This window comes from Equus quagga, chromosome 2 (genome assembly GCF_021613505.1).
Source record: "Equus quagga isolate Etosha38 chromosome 2, UCLA_HA_Equagga_1.0, whole genome shotgun sequence".
Classification (NCBI taxonomy): Eukaryota; Metazoa; Chordata; class Mammalia; order Perissodactyla; family Equidae; genus Equus; species Equus quagga.
Genome location: NC_060268.1, coordinates 128,472,723 through 128,491,543, shown reverse-complemented (window position 1 = coordinate 128,491,543; position 18,821 = coordinate 128,472,723). Strand labels below are relative to the sequence as shown.

Below are 18,821 nucleotides of genomic sequence, written 5' to 3'. Positions count from 1 at the left end.
TGGAATTTTCCTCTCCTCTTCATCCTGATGGTGTTAATAGATGATCACATGTTCATTGTCTTGTTTTCCTCCGGGTGGTATGGGTATTTCTATTTCCTTCTCCTTTTTCCTCTTTTTTCTCATTATGGCCTCTAACAAGATCCTTTCCAGGGTCCCTCTGATCTCTATGCTAATAGGAAAGCACTGAAATGACACAAAAGAATACAAAGAGAAAAAAAAAATCCCCAAAACAGCTGTGAGCCCTTAGTTCTAACCATCTCTATGGTAACAATTCCACAGAGATCAATCTGGAAACAATTCTGTAGGGATCACTGGAGCAGTGGTGAGCCAATCTCACCAAAACCTTACTTCAGGATTCAACTTGCAAATGGGAATAGTTGATAGACTTTTTTTTCAGAAAAGTAGTAAAATAGGAATCCAAATAAAAATTAGGTTTACCCCTATATAGTTCACTTTTTTCCAACTCAAAACTTCTTACTTACTGTAATAATAACAAAGCAAAATGAATGTAGGTACTAATTTCAAGTCCTTCCTAAGCATTAACACTGGCAAACAGCAGAGTGCCCAATACAAAGAAATGGTGGCCAAAAAAACACAAAGAAAACATTGCAATTTGGTAGTGAAAAATCATTAGGATGATGTTATGAGTGTGGCCCATAACCTTACAAACTATGCGGAAAGAATGCCAAATTCAATCAGGCAGTAAATAGATTGTTTGAACTCAGGCAAGGGGTGAAAGGGATTACAGAATTCCATCTACCAAATCAGATTGGAAGACTAAAGGCATAAAGTAGTGATGTGACTTGAAACCAGGGAAGAATTCCATTTGAAGTGTGGGAGCTTGGAGTCTTACTAACACAGAAATTATTAAAAGAAATGAGTGCAGGGGGCTCACAGGGTGAGTGACACCAGGACGTCAAGTTTAAGGCCTGTTCAAAAGTCTCCGGTCAATAAACTGTTAACTCAGGTCTCCCGACATGGTAACGCCAGTGTTTGTAGGGGAAGTAACTTCAACTTGCCAAAAATTATTTCCATTCCCTTAGCGCATGGTTAAATTATTTGAAACCCTAGGAAGATCCATAGTGCTTTAAAACCCTGGCCCCTGGAGTAAAACCATTTGGGTTCAAATCCTAGCCTCTGCCCCTAGGTGTGACCTTGGGCGACTTTTTCACTTCTTTAGAACTCAAACACCTCATCTATAAAATGGGGGTAATAATAACGACTATCCTTCAGGGTTGTAGAGAGTTAGTGAATTGCGCATAGCACCTAGCTCAAACAAGCCCTCAATAACTGTGACCTATTTTATTACATTATCCCCGCTTTGTTTTTCCCTCTGTTGTAATGATGACACTGTTCCCTTCTCCCTTTCTCTGAGGGGTATTTTGAGGGAGTAGGCTCAAGAAAGGCAATAGGGCACTATGACCTAACCAATTCTTACTGTCCCACACTTTTCTTCAGCACGTTAGGATGAATTAAAGCCACGAAATGGAAGTTTCCTTTATAAGAAGGTAACTGGGCCCCTGTCAGTTTTTAGAGAAAAAATTATTCAAGGTTCTCCACCGCTAACATACCATGCGCCCTCTCATGCCACCCTAGACGGGACTCCCAACATCTAGTCCAAAGTCCAAAGTCTTTGGTTGGGTATTGAAGGTCCACAACCTAGTTTCGTCCACATTTCCAATCTACAGAAACATCCCTGTGCTCACACTCATTTCCTCCTATCCCTCGTACTTCACGTACGTTCCTACGTTTGCACTTTAACTTACACTGTTTTTTTTTTTTTTTTTTTTTTACCAAGACGGCCCTCCACCCTTTCTAGAGAAATTCGGCTTGCGTCTTTTTTTAATAATTAAAAAAAGGGCCACAAGGTGTCACTAGGAACCTTGGTGGTATGGCAGCACAACCAAAAACTATTAGGTGTGACTTGTACGCGCAGTTTTCGAAGATGCAAAGCTCTATTCAGAAAACAGCCGGAAGTCGGCTGCCGTGAGCTGCCGATCTGTCACTACGGTTACAAAGCGGGAGATGAAAGGCAAGAAAGAACGCTAAAGTGAAACGAGAAAGCGAGGAGCAATCTGTAGTGAAACGTGGTAGAGAGATCAAGCAAGAAGCTCCACGGACCAGACTCGCTGGGGGGCGGCGGGGGCGGCAGCGCCACGGAAGAAGGAAGAGCCCCAGCCCCAAGGTTGAAATCCAGGCCTGGCGGACACTTCTCTATCTTCGCAGCTCAGAAACACGCCTACTTTCACTGCATAATACAAACATGGTGGATCAGAACAGCCCTCCTCGCGTTTGGCGGCCGAAGCACGTGGCGCCCTCTCCACGCAGGTGACGCCGGGGCAAGGGCAGGGCCTTTGCGGAATTTGCTCTTGGTGGGGGAAGAGGACCGGAGAACTTTCCCAAACCGCGACACCACGGTTCCTTCGACACACGCTGGCAGGACTACCGCTGCCACTTTACTTTCTCCCCGAGAGGGCAGAAAGGTGAGCCCTGAGAATTTGATGGTTTTACGGTAAGCAAGAGAGGCTGAGTCCGCCACCTCTTTCTCTAACCGGGCCGGCCGCGGGTTCTCCGCCTCTCTCCCAAGTGGGCAACCCACCCGCGCGCAGGCGCACTTCCTGACCCCCGGGCCAAGGCGGGACCGACTCTCTTGTCTCGCGAGAGCAGGGCCGGCCGGTCTTCGTTGCTCTTGCCCCACCCCCTCCTTCTCGCTCGCTCTCTCCCATCCCCCCCAGCCAGTCGCTGTGCTGCGCAGCACCCTTAGTGGTTGCCGCCGGCGGAGACGGTTGGAAGAACCGTTGTGGGGAGCGCTACACGAGACAAGCGACTTCTCCCTCCTCCCGACCGGACCCCGTGAGCACCGGCGTCGGGGCTACTGTCGCCCGACAGGGTATCTGAAGTAAAAGGGGGTAGGTTGGGCTGGTGGTTTCGAGAGCGGACTCGGGAGAAGGACGAGAGCGACGGGGAGGGGGTGGGGTGGGAGGGAAGTGTGGAGGTCGCCGCTCGGAGGCGGCCAGGCTGCGCCTCCCCCCGATCTCCCACTTCAAGGAGGGCGGCCTGCCGGCGGGAGGACTTGCTCGGGCAGAATTCGGTGGACGAAGGCGAGACCCGAAGTGGGAGTCACCCAGCATTTCCCCTCTTTGCCTGCTGGTTTGGCCTCCGCCATTTTGGGTACGGTGGCGTGGCCACCTCGGCTTCGCGCCCTTCCTCTCTTTCTACTGTTTACCCCTCAGCCTCCGAGAACTGGTTAGAAGGCCCGGGGGGTGGTGAGAGCGCCCTGGACGGGGTGAGGGTGGGAAGGAAGCGAGCAGGGAGAGGCTGGGCCCGCGGGTGGGGGAGGTGCTGGGCTGGCGGGCGCGCTCCCGATGGAAATGGCGCCGGATGCGCCTGGCCTCCCCCCGCGGCCTCCCTTCCTCCGCAGTCTCGGCTGGGCTACCTGGGCTGGCGGGACTGCGAGTGACTTCTGACGCAGATTCCCAAGATGAGAGAGGCTGGAGCTGGGGGAGGAAGGCCAATGGCGACGAAGGCGCTCAACTCCCAAATCCAGGACAAAGGAGGCGGACGGTCTCCTTTGTAATTCCGCCGCCCGGTGGCGAAGGTTTTTAAGCCAGGCTTGGCTGCCGGACCCGGAGGGGGGCAGGGGCGTCCTCTCCCTAGCTCTCTGGTCTCTAGGGCAGCTAGATAAACGAAAAGTCTGCGGGGAGGAATAAAGGACGCTTAGCCGGCCCTTATAGTCCAGATTTGGAACTTCGAAAAGAGTACGTACTCATTTTCCAAAGGGTTTTTTTCCACGCTTACCTTAACCGTATTTAAAGCCTTTGTGGGTAATTGTTGTGTAAGCAGAAAAGCGGGTGACTTATCAAATAGGAATGTGAAATGGGCATATTACAAACAGGTCTTCGGGGCCCAGTGAGCTCTGATACGTCTTTTTGAACTTGGGGTGGGGACGGGGTGGTTTAGCAATAGTTTGGTGTGGTTTGGTACGTACTGGGTTAGAATTTAAGTAGTTTTGCTTTAGGAGAACAGGTATTAGAACACAACCAGAGATGGCAAAAGTGTGTGTAGGAATTGTGATTGACTTGGAGCATTGAAGCTCCAAGAATTCCATTTTGAGTTAAGGTTCCTTTGGCATTAAGGCTGTAGAAGTAAAGTACTTCGAAATACTATTTATTTTATTTTGGTAGCTAGGCATTTTTTTAATTTAGTGTAGGACTGTGATAATATTTTGACCAAGAAAATAAGCCTGCTCAACAGAAAGACAAACTGAAAGGCCAGTCATGTGCTGTGATGATTTTAGTCCTTGGAGAACTGGGTCGGTAATCTTCACAGAAGGTGGTACAAAAGAGACACACAAGGCCTGAGAATAAGAGTTTCCAAAAACGCATATGAATCTTTACAGGGAGTCTATTATCTATTTTTTCAGCTTTGAAAACAAAACCCTTCCTGTTGTTGAAGGCGTTCTGTGATTTCAGTGGACTTGAAAAAGCCCAGAGTTTCCTATAGTATATGATATAACAGCTTTCCTAGTTGGAATACCCTAGAAACCCTTTTTTTTGCCCTCTTTTTCATCTGTATCATAATCTGGAAGTCCATCTAATTGCCATTGTATTTTTAATAACCATATTCCTTTTTGGTGTCCTTATTTTGGTAAACAAGTGGCTGAACTGAAGTAGGTGGTAACTTTGTTGTAGAAGAGAACTCATTCGTAATCATTTTGGAGACCACACTTCCTTTAGATACTAGTGGTGTATCTGTGTGATTTTTTTACTTTTTTGAATTAAGGAATAAGCACATTGGAAAGGGGGAATGATGTAAAATTTCCATTTTAATTAATATCATCACTTTTGTGCCAAAATTTGGAGTTCATTCTCGTTTTTTAGGACCAGTGGGCAACCACTTAGAAATTTATTGATGCATCAGACCCTTAGTTTATGTATTTATACTTCGGAAGGTAGTATGTGCTTCTGTTATAAAGGAATTTTATATTTCATTGGGCCTCTCTTAGATGCTTTTTCATAACAGCTTTGAGATATAATTCACATACCATAAACTTCACTCATTTAAAATCATACAATGTGTGGTCTTTTGTGACTGGCTTCTTTCACTTAGCATAATGCTTAGGAAGTTATATTTAAAATCTCATATAAAACTGACTGAAGCTATCCTAATACTTCAACTGCTGTTATTTTTAATTGGTGCTAACACGTGGAATTCTTAAAAAGCAGAATTGTGGTTAGCCATGATACTGTTGCAAAGAAAGGTTGAGATGGATTATCCTGAATAATTAGTGATAGCTTCTGAGACAGCTTTATTAAGGTTTTAGAGCAGATTGTCTTTTTGTATCCGTTTGGAGTTCTTCTTGGTTTTGTTTTGTAAGTAGAATTCTAGACTCAAATTTTGAGTTTTGAAGAGATGATAGGGTGTTGCTTTTTTTTTTTTTTTTTTTTACTGTGTACTCTCCATACACATGGGATGGAGAGTCACCCTGTAAAATAGTTTGTCTTCCAAATCTGGTTAATTTTCCCCCAATTTAAAATTAAGTGTGTTTTTCTGTAGACTTAATTTGTTGTTTTTATATAGGTCTCATTGGTATAGGGTGATCCAAGAATCAAAACTAGTTTGCTTGTGAGGAATTTCTTAGAAAGTGCTGAGGTTTATAAATTTCCATCTTTTTTGTAATTTGTTTCTGAAACAGGATCTTTATATTGAAAAAATAAATGTGCTAAAATGATAAAAAGCACCACACTATAAGATCTTTTCACATCAGATTAGATTGACTTTGCACTATAAATTTTTTCATGAGGAAGTAACATTTGATGTTAGATCCACTCCACTCTTTTCCCTCTTCTGGTCTTAAATCACCGTTTATAGGAAACAGTTATTTCTTAGGTTGGTGTCATTTAAAAAAATTTTTTTTAAGAAAATGGTAAAGATCTTCAAAATGTTGACTTTTCTCTAACTGATTTGGGGCCTGCTTCTTTCAGGGCTTCTCTAGAAGAGTATTTTTTAAATTGTCTAACTAGCATGTATTATAATAAACATTTCAAAAAACTCTTCTGTCTGCTTTATAATTCCTAAGGAAACTGGAAAGCATTTGTTGACTTTGGGAAAGACTTGTTTAAACAGTCCTTATTTCCTTTCAAGACTCAGAATAGTTTTCCATCCTTTAAGGTTCAGCTATTTTGTTTGTGGTATATTTCATTAGTTTTTACAGGATCCCTTAAAATCCAGTAACAGAGGCCATCATTAAATGATTACCATGCTGTAGACCAAGTACTGTGACTGATTCTTAAAACAGTCCTATGAGGTATTGGCATCTGCTATATTTTACAGTTGAACACAGAGATTAAGTAGTTTGCTTAAATTAAGTAGCTAGTGAGTGGCAGACTAGGGATTCAGACTCAGAATTTTCCTCTTAAAAGTTCATACCAGGTATTTGTGTGCCTAAGAATTAGTTGTACTGTCAAATAAAAATTTGTATTCTCATTTTGGATCTCTGTCTAGAGTGGCAGTAGGGTTCTTGCTTTTAAAAAAATGACAAGACAAATACTGAAGGTGATTCATATGCAGAAGTATTTGTAATAACCACATTTGAAAAATTTCTATATTAGCTTATTTTAAACTCATGGATTCTAGGAAAAATAAATTTTACTCTTCGCAGATGCTATCCCTAACAGCTGCACTGATAATTAGATCATGTGAAATTAAATATTAGTGAATGCTGTTGATATGAAATATAATCAAGCATAAAGGAATCAAGTGAACGCATTGTTTTGTTTACAGGGGAGGAGGTGGTGAGGGAAAGGTTTGAAATACTCAGGTGAGTAGGATTCCTACAGCTGCATAGTGAGATTTGTAAGGTCTGGTAAGTTTCTGCAGCTGAAGGACTTCTGCGTTAGCCTTTTCAAAATGTTCTGGAATTTTAAAAGAAAGGATGATTGTCTCTTGGGAAGGGAATTGGTTGGATGGGTTCTCTTGGAGGGGAAGGAGGGCTTCTCACTGTACCCTTTTTAATATTTTGAATGTGAATGTATTACCTTTTTTAAAAAATTTGTGTTTAAAAGTGAAGCAGTGAGTAGTGTGCTATGTCCACTAACTTCCAAACAGGTGGCTTCAAAAAACACTGATAACTACTGGCAGGCATTCACTTTTAAGTGGCCTTTTACCTCAATTTTAAAACTCAGTTAACTCAGTCATTTTAAAACTTGCTCTTGAGGAGTGTTTAAACCAGATGAGTTAAAATAGAGGTGGGAATTTTTCCCCCTTCAGAAACAATTTGTTGCATTCAGAATTATAGTGCATCTAGTAAGATTAGACTTTGTACATTAGACTATTTTTCCAACATCAAAAAAGTACTCATTGTACTTTTAGGCTCTTACTGTGAGTGGGTGGTGGTACTGTGTGCAACTTTTGAGTAATTAAGTTTTAAAGAATTTGCATGACTATTCAAGTGAATAATAAAACCTGAGAAATGTGAATGAAAATTTGGGAGATGAAGAGGCTAGAGTTGACATTAAGATGACAGGATCGAGAAATTGGGAGAGTTTGAAGACTGATAGTAGAATTATGTAAATTTCCTTAAAATCAGGCAATGTGTAATGTTTGATCCTTGGAAATTGAATGCTTTTTGGTGGGAGAGCTCAGCTTTCACTGCCTTTTCCCAGTCTTTTTGCCTCCCTCCAAATAGAAAAGTCTTGGACCATTGTATGTGGCATTGTGTGAGCCATATGTGACATTTCCTATTGTGTACCACTGAGGTGTTTCTTCAGTACCTCTGGCAAGAGTATATTTTGATTGACTGCTTTATGTGCTTGTTTATTTTTTATAGCATTTAAATCAAACGGTATTGAGATGGATTGGGTTATGAAACATAATGGTCCAAATGACGCTAGTGATGGGACAGTACGACTTCGTGGACTGCCATTTGGTTGCAGCAAAGAGGAAATAGTTCAGTTCTTTCAAGGTACCTCTAGTATTAGTCAAAGTTTAGTAGTATTTTAATTTTCTATTTATATTACTCAGTTTTTAATTTGTAAAATCCATTTGTTTTGAGGATTTTGATTTGCATATGATATCTTGGTTTAATGTATTAAGTTATGAAATGTGCTCCAGTTAATGTTCAATACAGGATGTGTAATATGTAAAACCTAACTAATGTGCAATAAACTTAATTGAGAGTAATTATGTGTGATGAACCATGAATTAGCATATGGAGCATAGTTAAATTTGGTTTGAGCTTTTTTTTTTTTTCATGTAATATAGGTGGGCTTTTTAGAGTGTATGTAATTTTAAAAGACTAGTCAAAAGAAAAATTTGTGTAATCCAATAATATTTGAAAAAGTCTTCCGTTTGTATTTTGGGGTGATGGGAAACTAAGCTTTTTTGTTTTGTTTTGTTTTGTTTAGACTTGTTTTAAATATTTGATTCAGATGGGAATGTTTCAGCCTTTAACACTGTTCCCCTTGATGGGGTTATTTGTCCTTGGGTTAAAGGGTTGGAAATCGTGCCAAATGGGATAACATTGACGATGGACTACCAGGGGAGAAGCACAGGGGAGGCCTTCGTGCAGTTTGCTTCAAAGGAGATAGCAGAAAATGCTCTGGGGAAACACAAGGAAAGAATAGGGCACAGGTGGGGATGGAGAGTTTGGGATGGTGTTAAATTTTTATTTTTGGGGGTTGTGGGTCACTATTGCTTAAATGGGGGGGTAACAACATTTTTCTGGGGTAGTTTTAAAGACTTGATAATTATCTAAATTTAACTTGGAAACTACAGATTTGGGTGGGGAATGATGCTAATAGTTTGCTTAAATTAAAATTAGATTGTTTCCATTTCTCTGTAGGATATTGTTGAAATGCCTTTGTATAATCAGCTATTTTCTCTAAACACCTATCATGTACTAAAAAAAAGCTAAAATTATATTTAATTTTATGAATTGTTTTCAAATGACTAATTTGTCTATGTAAAACTTAAATATTAATTATTTAAGTTTGTAGGTGTAAAAGTTAACTTATGGTATATTTAGGCTGTTTAAAGTGGGTTACGTATCTAGATGTAGAAAAACTTACTGCATTTTGCCCAATATCTTATTTACTCTAATACATTTTTGCTGAAACTTGTACCTTAAACCATTTTTAAATAGGTATATTGAGATCTTCAGAAGTAGCAGGAGTGAAATCAAAGGATTTTATGATCCACCAAGAAGATTGCTGGGCCAGCGACCGGGACCATATGATAGACCAATAGGAGGAAGAGGGGGTTATTATGGAGCTGGGCGTGGAAGTATGTATGACAGAATGCGACGAGGAGGTGATGGATATGATGGTGGTATGTGTATCTAATGAACAAAGGTTCTGTTGTCATTTTCTTAATGTTCCTGACACTTTGTCAAGAAATATAGAAATGGCAGTAATTTCAGTACCTATTAGGTTTTAAAACCTGTTCATGAAAATACGGGTTCCCATGACCAGCTGTGGGATTGGATTGATGCACATATTGGCACCTAGATAACTTATGTAGAAATTAAAATGAAGATACTGGCATATTTTGACATTTTCTGTTTAGTATCAGGATGAAAATTAATTTTGATGTCTAAATGTATCCTTGTGAAAGACTTTTAATTTGCACCAAGTGTTAACTTTTTTTAATATCCATTAAGTTGGGAGTTGCAAAGTTGTAATAATAAGTTAACCAGACTGCTTACCACAAAGTATGCGTGTGTAAACTAGATGATAAGATTTATGTCTTGAAAGTGTATTCATGTGTTTCTCCCTTAAATTACACAGGTTATGGAGGTTTTGATGACTATGGTGGCTATAATAATTATGGCTATGGAAATGATGGCTTTGATGACAGAATGAGAGATGGAAGAGGTAAAATAAAAAGACATTCATTTTTAGGGGACTTTTGGTATTTGCTTTACAACCACTTAGTAATAATATAGGTGACTTGTATAAAAAAGTCAACTCAGGCATATTTCACTGCATGCCTAGATAGTGTTTTATACAGATGTGTACTTGAGGTTAATTCTCCATTTGATGTTTAGAACAACTGTATTGAGATTTCTTGGTTGTCAAAAAGGTGGGTGGAAGAAATATTTTGTTGCAATGCTTTCTTTTCTACATGTATTGTTAGTTTATAATCTTTGCAAATTTTATTCTGTAGGTATGGGAGGACATGGCTATGGTGGAGCCGGTGATGCAAGTTCAGGTTTCCATGGTGGTCATTTTGTACATATGAGAGGATTGCCTTTTCGTGCAACTGAAAATGACATTGCTAATGTGAGTAATTTTAGTCAGTTTGTTAGTGGTTTTATACTTCAGGTATATGAATTTTGAAGCATTCTTAATGTTCTTATCTTTTTCTTTATAATTCTAATATCAGTCCCTTCAACATGAATAGATATATTTCTGTATTCTTCAGTAGTTGATGAATATTTTTGTGTCTATTGTGTGCTGACCTACATAGGATTCAAGCAAGTAAAAGTTGAGTTCGTAAAGTCCAATTAAGAATTTAGTGAAAGACTGATCAGCATAGAGTGGTGATGACTAGAAAGAAGATTATTTCCCTTGTGTCAAGTTTTGAAAGTATAAGTATATAACAAGGCAGTAAGTTTTGGTGGTTTGGTTTGGCTTCCTAGGCTATATGGTGGGTAGAAACTGAGGGGCTGAAAACAATGGAAGTAGATGCTGCTGTTGATTTGAAACTGGTTGGTTTCAAATTGGTTAGAGAATCAGCAAACTTCAGCTGGTGGCCAATTCTAGTCATACTCATTTACCTATGCAATAGAGACCCAGTGGCCTACAGAGCCAAGAGTATTTACTGTCTAGCTCTTAAAGAAAAATTTTGCTCTAGATTTTACTAGAAACCAAGTGGTCTAAGTTGGAGGTGCCTTTTAGAGAATTGCTTAAACTTACTTAACTTGTGATTAGAACTAAATGATATTTGGGGAGCTATCCATTGTTCTGAACTCCTAACACACAATTTCTGTGCACATACTTTTAAGTCTCAGGCGACCTATTTGTATTTCAAACAACAGTTCTGAAATACCTTTCCTGGGAGTGGGGGCAGGAGACTTACTCTTCTCCCTCAGTACTAGGGTATGACACTTTTTCATCTCTTTAGGGTAAACTATTGTCTAGGTTAGAAATATTTTCTTTTTAATATCATCTAGCTTACTTTAAAGAGTAATTGCTTTGCATTTTTCCCTAAGTGTATAGTCTTATATTCCCAGAACCTCCATAGTTGATGGGATTGTTAGCCTGGCAACAGAGGGCAGTAGAAGGGTTTAATGGACAAAGGAAAACCAATGCATGCGGTAATTTACTTTTGATAATCTAAATAGAAAAGTAAATAACAGGTATTTTCTTTTATTTAGTTCTTCTCACCACTAAATCCAATACGAGTGCATATTGATATTGGAGCTGATGGCAGAGCAACAGGAGAAGCAGATGTAGAATTTGTGACACATGAAGATGCAGTAGCTGCCATGTCTAAAGATAAGAATAACATGCGTAAGTGGTATCATTGGCATGCTATTTTGTTTCCCAGGTGTGAGCTTGCTTATAAAAGAACCTTCCCATTTGTAATTCCTCAAATGTAAGAGATTCTAGGTAACTCCTGGTAGTCATAAGGACATGAAACCATATTGCCTCTAATAAGTTTAGATTTTAATGGGTTTCTAGGGGACTTTTTATTGAAGAGTTTATTCAGACTCTTAATACTTGACAGATTATTGGAGCTCAAGTTATTAAAGAGGGAAAATAGGTATGTTATTTGCACTTGCCTTTTGCAAAATTAGTACCACTTGTTCACCTGTATGTTGATTAATTCTGTCATCAAATCAGTTAAGTTAAATTTCACCTTGACTAGTGATTCCTAAATCTGGCTGCACATCAGTCACTTGGTATTTAATAAGTTTTCCTGGATTCTAATTCAGTTCGATGATTGTGCCTGGAATTTTTTTTTTTTTTTTAAGATTCTATTTTTTTCCTTTTTCTCCCAAAGCTCCCCCAGTACATAGTTATGTATTTTTTAGTTGTGGGTCCTTCTAGTTGTGTCATGTGGGAAGCCGCCTCAGCATGGTTTGATGAGCAGTGCCATGTCCGCGCCCAGGATTTGAACTGGTGAAACCCTGGGCCACCGAAGCAGTGTGTGTGAACTTAACCACTCAACCACAGGGCCGGCCTCTGGAATATATTTTTAAGAAATACACCAGCTGGTTCTGAAATAATGAATCAGCCCTTTTATAGATAAGGAAACTAGGGGCTGAAATACTTGTTACTTGTTGAAAGTTACACAGTTTGAACAAAACCTAGATTTAGCTCTATCTGGCATTCATTTTATCACTCCATTAGGAATTTGTAAGAATACTTTCAGGTTAATATTAGCCAGTTAACCTTTTTAATGTTTTTATTAATAAATATGATCCATTGTTCTTTTCTCTCCTGTTACTCTTACCTTTTTTCCCTAAAGAACATCGATACATTGAACTCTTCTTGAATTCTACTCCTGGAGGTGGCTCTGGAATGGGAGGTTCTGGAATGGGAGGCTACGGCAGAGATGGAATGGGTATGTAAAGTTTTTCAAATAAGCAGAGTTAGACACTTGAGCAAACAATCTCAAATTTTTTATTTTTTTATTTTTTTTTGAAGATAATCAAGGAGGTTATGGCTCTGTTGGAAGAATGGGAATGGGGAACAATTACAGTGGAGGCTATGGTACTCCTGACGGTTTGGGTGGTTATGGTAAGTGTCCTTAAGTTACTCTATTTCTGTTTGTGTTAGTCCCCATATATGGTGCAATTAAAAGTTTATGATTTTTAATATCTTAAACACTGAGACTTCCTACTAAACAGTTCTTAATGTCTTTTTTTCTAAGGCCGCGGTGGTGGTGGCAGTGGAGGTTACTATGGGCAAGGTGGCATGAGTGGAGGTGGATGGCGTGGGATGTACTAAAGCATAACCACCAACATAAAAGTCCTGACAACAGCATCTGGTCTACTAGACTTTCTTACAGATTTAATTTCTTTTGTATTTTAAGAACTTTATAATGACTGAAGGAATGTGTTTTCAAAATATTATTTGGTAAAGCAACAGATTGTGATGGGAAAATCTGTTTTCTGTAGGTTTTATTTGTTGCATACTTTGACTTAAAAATAAATTTTTATATTCAAACCACTGATGTTGATACTTTTTATATATACTAGTTACTCCTAAGGATGTGCTGCTTTCATAAGATTTGGGTTGATGTATTTTACTATTAGCTCTACAAGAAGTAGTATAGTGTAATTTTAGAGGACAGTGGTTCACTTCTGCAAAAACTACAAGTCTTAATAAGCAGACATCTGGAATAGAACTTGGAAAATATTAGTGTAACTTTTTTCTTTAATTTCTGCTGGACGATACTGTAAATATAAAACGTAAAGATGAGTTTAGGTGGCTTCAGGAGTATAAATTCAGCTAATTCTATATTAGTCCTCCTTTTTCAAATGTCATTTATCAGGCATAGCTCTGAAATGATGATCCTAAGAAGTATCTGAATTTCTGAATATTCCTAATTGTGTTACCTGGGGATGGGAGTGTTGGAGATTGAAATTCTAGTCCTAGATTTTAGAATAAAATCCCCTCAGCACTTGACTGAAGTACCAAAAAAATTATTCCAAAAAGTGATAGTTGTAAGTTATCTCAAAATGTCTTAGACTAGGTTAAGGTTCTCAGTGACATGAGAATTCAATACAAGTACAGAGGTATTTACTGTGGAGTATAATTCTCACAGGTGTTTTTCAGTTTCCTGCCCAATAGTTAAAGCATATGGTTTTTTATAACTGTATAAATGACTACTTTAAAAAAAATGTAAGAAGTCCATGTCATAGTCTTAATTAAAATGAGAGTCCTGCAGTTGGATTTTGCATCTGGTATCTGTTTGGAGTTTTAAAGCCATTGTGTTAAAACAAAAAAATACTATATGTAGCAAGGAAAAGGTGCTTTTTACTTTTAATCCCTTTGATCAATATGGCTTTTTCCAAAATTGGCTAATGGATCAAAATGAAACCTGTCAATGTGAATTCAGTTATTGAACCTGTTACTTGTTTTTGCTAGAAATGTTAATGTAATAAATATCAATGTGGGAGATAATAGTACGGCGTCTGTCCTAGAATGCTTTGTGTCGGTTACTGATTATATAATTATCACCTTGGGTAGAAGGTACTAAATATGATGTCTAACTGAAGATTAGACAAACAGACTCCTAAGGAGTGATTTCTGCTGTTATAGAAGGTAGCTGTGATAGCCTAAAATGAGCCTTTAAACTCAGTGATTCATCTTAATGCCTGTACCCACTCCGTTAGCATTTAAATATTGAGCTTCTAACACTTACCTTTTTTAAAGGTCACACATGTTTGTTTTTATTTTCCCAGGATAACCCTATTCTTTAAGCCATAAAAGTATAAAATGTTATCAATGAAAGTAGCCCTTCTAAAGCAGGCTAGTTTTTCAAATCTTTTATTTGGTTTATAAAACATTGCAGGGTAGAAGAATTACAATCACAATTCCTTGGCACCATGATAGCATTATTGTGGTAGTACTGGCTAGATGAGGGAATGGTATGTGAAGTTTATTAAGATAAATACTTTCTGTGAGGGGGCAAATCTTGAAAAGTAAGAGTATAGGTTCGCAATCTCAAGGTAGAAAATTGACAGTTTTGTAACATAAAATCCTAAATTAGTATAAATAGTTTTTAAATAAGAGCCCAAACTAAACGGAATAAGTTGTATTGCTGTCATAAAATCTTGCCTCCAGAAAGCCCAACTCAATGGCAATACATCAGTTTTGAACAGAAAAGAATTTAAATGACTAGAAATCATGATTTGTTGAATGAAACCAGCCTTGGAATTTAAGCAAAACCACATTTTAAAAATTTGTTCTAAGCACAGTAATAAAAAACACCTAGTATTCGAAATTTGTCATTTTTGATTATTTTCAGCAATCATAAAAATGTTAATCCATACCAGCAATACAAAACAGTTCAAGAATATAATTCATATCTCTTGAGAACATTTCTATCAGAGCATTCAAGAAAGACCATCTAAATCTGTATGTCACTTCTAACTGAAGATCTCAAAAGCTGACTGGATTATGAAGAAAATCTTCAAGTAAAGTATTGGTTTCATACTTTGGCAATTGGAAACTAAATAATTTTAAACATTAATGGAGGAAAGGATCCTGCAGAAGAAGTGCCATTTTAGGGGGAAGGGCATAGCCATGATTAATTCACTAAATATAATGCTCTTAGGAGAAATGTACAATTCCTATAATGATGTGTTTGAAAGCTCCACAGACTTAAAAGTGCATGGCTGAAATTAGACAATTACAAAAACAATTGTAGGATCCCAAGTAGTGATGCTATTCAAATGATTAATTATACAAACGTAACTTACTTTTTACAGGTTAAATTCTTGGTATGCTATAAACAGTATTAACGGGATTAGTGTTAAATATTGAGTCATGCTTGAAAGAGTTCAAGTATGTTTTTCATGGCAGGGCTGAGACCACATCTTCATCTGTTCAAGACCCTGGTTTAGAGGTGCTCACTATATGGTGAGTTTTTTACTCTCTACTTACACTGCAGTGGTAGACCACTACAACGTAACATTTCCTGAAAGTTACTGGAATAGAAATATAATACAAAATTTCCTAAATTAAGTCTGTCATATCAAAGGCAAAGTTTAACTGCATTTTAGATTTCTCTTTTAATGCTTAGAGGAGAATCAGTGAGCCTGTGATCCCGTTACTACTATTTTTCTGGGGAAGGATTTATGTCTTCAGCTTTCAAAAGGGGTGTGAGCCCTCCCTAAAAAAATTTAGCAATTTATCACGTGGCATATGGAAAGATCCGCAAGTAACTTGACGTAAAAGGATGATGGTTTAACTTCCTTTCAAAATAATAAGGAAAAAGTTGAGGCAAAATAATCTCTCTTTAACCCTCTGTATATAAAATGTATAGTAATGTGCCACGTAAAAGCACATAAATAAAATTAGAAGCCACAGATGCACCAATACTTTTGGACTCGCATCCTGTCAATGACAGACTGCATATCTTTTGTTGGCACATAAGATTAATACCAGATAGCCTAGGTGTATAGTAGGCTGTACCATCTAGGTTGCCATAAGTATACCTGATGTTCACTTGACAGTGAAATTGCCTAGTGACGCATTTCTCAGAATATAGCCCCATCGCTAAGTGATGCGTGACTGCATCAGCAAGTACAACATTGATTTTAGAGGAAGAAGACCAAAAGGGAATTTTCTAGGATAAAATATTGGCCTTTTCTAATGCAAAAATCGGCAAAGGAAGCGGAGGAGAAAGGGCAAATAAATATAGTCAGGTTGTTGAAATCTTATCAAGCTAATGAAAAATCTGTTGAATTGGAATATTAAAACTTGTAAAAAGTTCTGTGCATTTCTCATCTTTCTCTGAGAACTGAGAAGCTTTAAAGTGCGTTAAGAAAGTTACAGGCACCATCAAATAACAACATGACCATCTGGAGAATAAAACAATCTGAAGCCCTATTTTTCAGAAGGCCTTTACAAAATAAGGCAAATGTGTTAGCTATGCTCTCTGGCCTTTGAATGGCATTTTAAGATGATGATTACATCAATTAGGAGTTAGGCTAAAGTTAATTTAAAGCATGTCCCGTTTAAAATTCTTTTTGAGTAACAATGGGGAAGGAAATATCAAATTATACAACTTATAATTCCCATGAGTTGAATATGTGGAAGATAAAACTGGTACCAGTACTGTCTGAAAGCTGCTTAAGAAGGGCTGTCTGGATATGTTGTATACACACATTCATAACATTCACTGTAGGCATATGCTTTCATACATAAGGATTTCATTCTGGAGCCTTAGGGCAAATTAGATGAGCAGCTCTGAATCAGCAATGCATGACAGGAATCACAAACCCGTACTGGCTTTGGTGAAGAAGGCAAAGGCAGTTCGTTGTCAGAGCAAGCATTACAGAAAATTTCCCCACAGTTTCTACAGTGGTGCTATTAAATAGAAAAATCAAAAATCTTTATGAATAAAATTAGAAGCCATAGATGTACCAAAACTTTTGGACTCACTTCCTACCTCACTTACCTTTCTCTTAGACAGTGAGAATTCCTTTTCACAAAGTTTACAATGTGTTGCTTCTTTGTCTTTCAACCAAACCAGTCCCTAGTAGGAGGAAAAGTGTGAATATTAATAAATTGATAACACTAAAGATTATGTGTGAAAACATTTTTGACCAAGAACATTTTATAGGAATATATATATAGTTGAAGAAATGAAAATGAGTCCCTTTCTCACAGAGGTGTTCTAAAATACTTGCAAAGGAAGTAAGTGTAGAATTTGCTTCAAAATAATCTGTAATGGAGAAAGGGATATGAGTTGAATCTTAAATAAAACAAGATCACCATATATTGATAAATATTGAAACTGGTAGTAGTACATTTTACTCTTCTCTGTACAATTGTCTATGTTTGAACTTTCCATGATAAAATGTTTCTAAAAATATAAAAAAATCTATTACTGATGGGGATTCTCTTTAAGAAAAGAACCTTAAAGATTATCTGGTCCAACGTTTAGGGATAAATTTTCATGATGTGAAAGGCATATGAGTTTGGCATTATTTATACCTTATATGCAGCAAGTCCCTAAAATTTTAAGAGAATTTGAAAATCAGATGTTTGAGTTCATTATTTTAAGGAAGACTTCACCTTAAAGTTAGTTTTACACGGCTATTAATTTCCCTCAAGTTACGTAACTCAAAAATTTAATAGCTACTGTGTAAAATATAGTAGAATAAGTAGTCTTACGCAGGCAGGAGTTAACTTGATACCTAAAGTTTCTAATTTGACCCATTCTTAACCAACCAAGATCTTTGCTAGAAAGAACATTTTTTCCCTACAAAAGCAACTTTGTTAAATGCTGCCAGTTTTATAATGCAAAGACCCAGGCGAAGGACGAGTCCTCGGTATTTCTGATTAATCTCATCATACGTTCCTTTTTAAAACAGCCTTTTTAAAACAGCCAAGAGTAAGTCACATTGTCGCTCCTTCCAGAGACCCAAGTATAACTGAATGTAACTTGGGTAATGGAGAAAGTGCCACCTATAAAGTATCTCTGGGGCATAGGGACCTTTATCACCTAATGAAAGAAAAATTCTCCAAGCAAAAAAGCCCACAGATACATTCCCAAAAACCTGAGTTTTCTTAAAACTATCTGACGGCAGAATTCTTTGAAGAAAGAAAGAAGAAAAAAGGACTAAGCATTCACAGATCAAGATCATAAGGTTCATTTCAGTATTTTTGTTTCACAGTCTTGACAACTAGCAGATATTATCTCACGTAGCAGAGGTCAGACAAATAGTGTTGGATTACTGCACTTGAGGCAGTCTAAGCCTCCTTAGAACACAGGATTGTAAGAAGTAAGGCTTTAACAAATTTTTTTTAAAAAGTAGATAGCTCATATTAGACTGACACCAGCAAAGAATCAGATGGCTTGAACTGTGAAAATTTTTTAAAGCAAGATGGATCCTTAAAAGTAATCCAACTTGATGAACACCATAAAAAAGTAAAGTGACTTGGCAAATGTCCCAAAACCACCGAGTGGAAGCAGCTTTGTTTCCTGCCCAGGTTTATCTGTAAAGCATGGAGAGCCTGCTGTGACGCAGATTTCCAAGCAGCAGCATTAGGTTCAGAAGTAAGCTTTCTGACATCAGTGCTGGGCCTTCCAGACTTATTTTAATTTGACTGAACTTATTCTGCTCCTCTCCCAAA

At 38.0% G+C, this 18,821-nt stretch overlaps 3 protein-coding genes across 11 annotated transcripts in view; 1 reads left to right on the top strand and 2 right to left on the bottom strand.

Moving 5' to 3' along the window:
• PBLD (phenazine biosynthesis like protein domain containing) overlaps window positions 1-3,559 on the bottom strand; it is a 49,067-nt gene extending 45,508 nt beyond the window's left edge. The window contains exon 1 of the mRNA XM_046653896.1: window positions 3,437-3,559. The gene's annotated coding sequence lies outside the window, so the exon portion shown is untranslated. The remainder of the gene's footprint in view (window positions 1-3,436) is intronic.
• HNRNPH3 (heterogeneous nuclear ribonucleoprotein H3) lies at window positions 2,156-14,137 on the top strand. Of its 5 annotated transcripts, none has more exons than XM_046653891.1 (11): window positions 2,157-2,483; window positions 2,736-2,890; window positions 7,829-7,963; window positions 8,493-8,631; window positions 9,143-9,327; window positions 9,786-9,872; window positions 10,165-10,280; window positions 11,378-11,513; window positions 12,475-12,570; window positions 12,654-12,746; window positions 12,880-14,137. In XM_046653891.1, exons 3-11 carry the CDS (start codon window positions 7,852-7,854, stop codon window positions 12,954-12,956), a joined length of 1,041 nt encoding a protein of 346 aa, XP_046509847.1. In that variant the 5' UTR covers window positions 2,157-2,483; window positions 2,736-2,890; window positions 7,829-7,851; the 3' UTR covers window positions 12,957-14,137. The 5 variants fall into 5 exon arrangements, with proteins under 5 accessions (XP_046509848.1, XP_046509847.1, XP_046509850.1 ...); XM_046653894.1 differs by having other exon boundaries at window positions 2,158-2,483; window positions 2,736-2,909; window positions 9,143-9,282; XM_046653890.1 differs by having other exon boundaries at window positions 2,159-2,483; window positions 2,736-2,909.
• Window positions 14,138-14,485: 348 nt separating this feature from the next.
• RUFY2 (RUN and FYVE domain containing 2) overlaps window positions 14,486-18,821 on the bottom strand; it is a 43,959-nt gene continuing 39,623 nt past the window's right edge. For all 5 annotated transcript variants that reach the window (XM_046653887.1, XM_046653889.1, XM_046653884.1 and 2 more), the window contains 2 exons: window positions 17,140-17,217; window positions 14,486-17,048 (listed from right to left, as the gene is read on the bottom strand). In XM_046653887.1, the coding sequence (XP_046509843.1) occupies window positions 16,905-17,048; window positions 17,140-17,217 (222 nt within the window). In that variant the 3' untranslated portion in view covers window positions 14,486-16,904. The remainder of the gene's footprint in view (window positions 17,049-17,139; window positions 17,218-18,821) is intronic.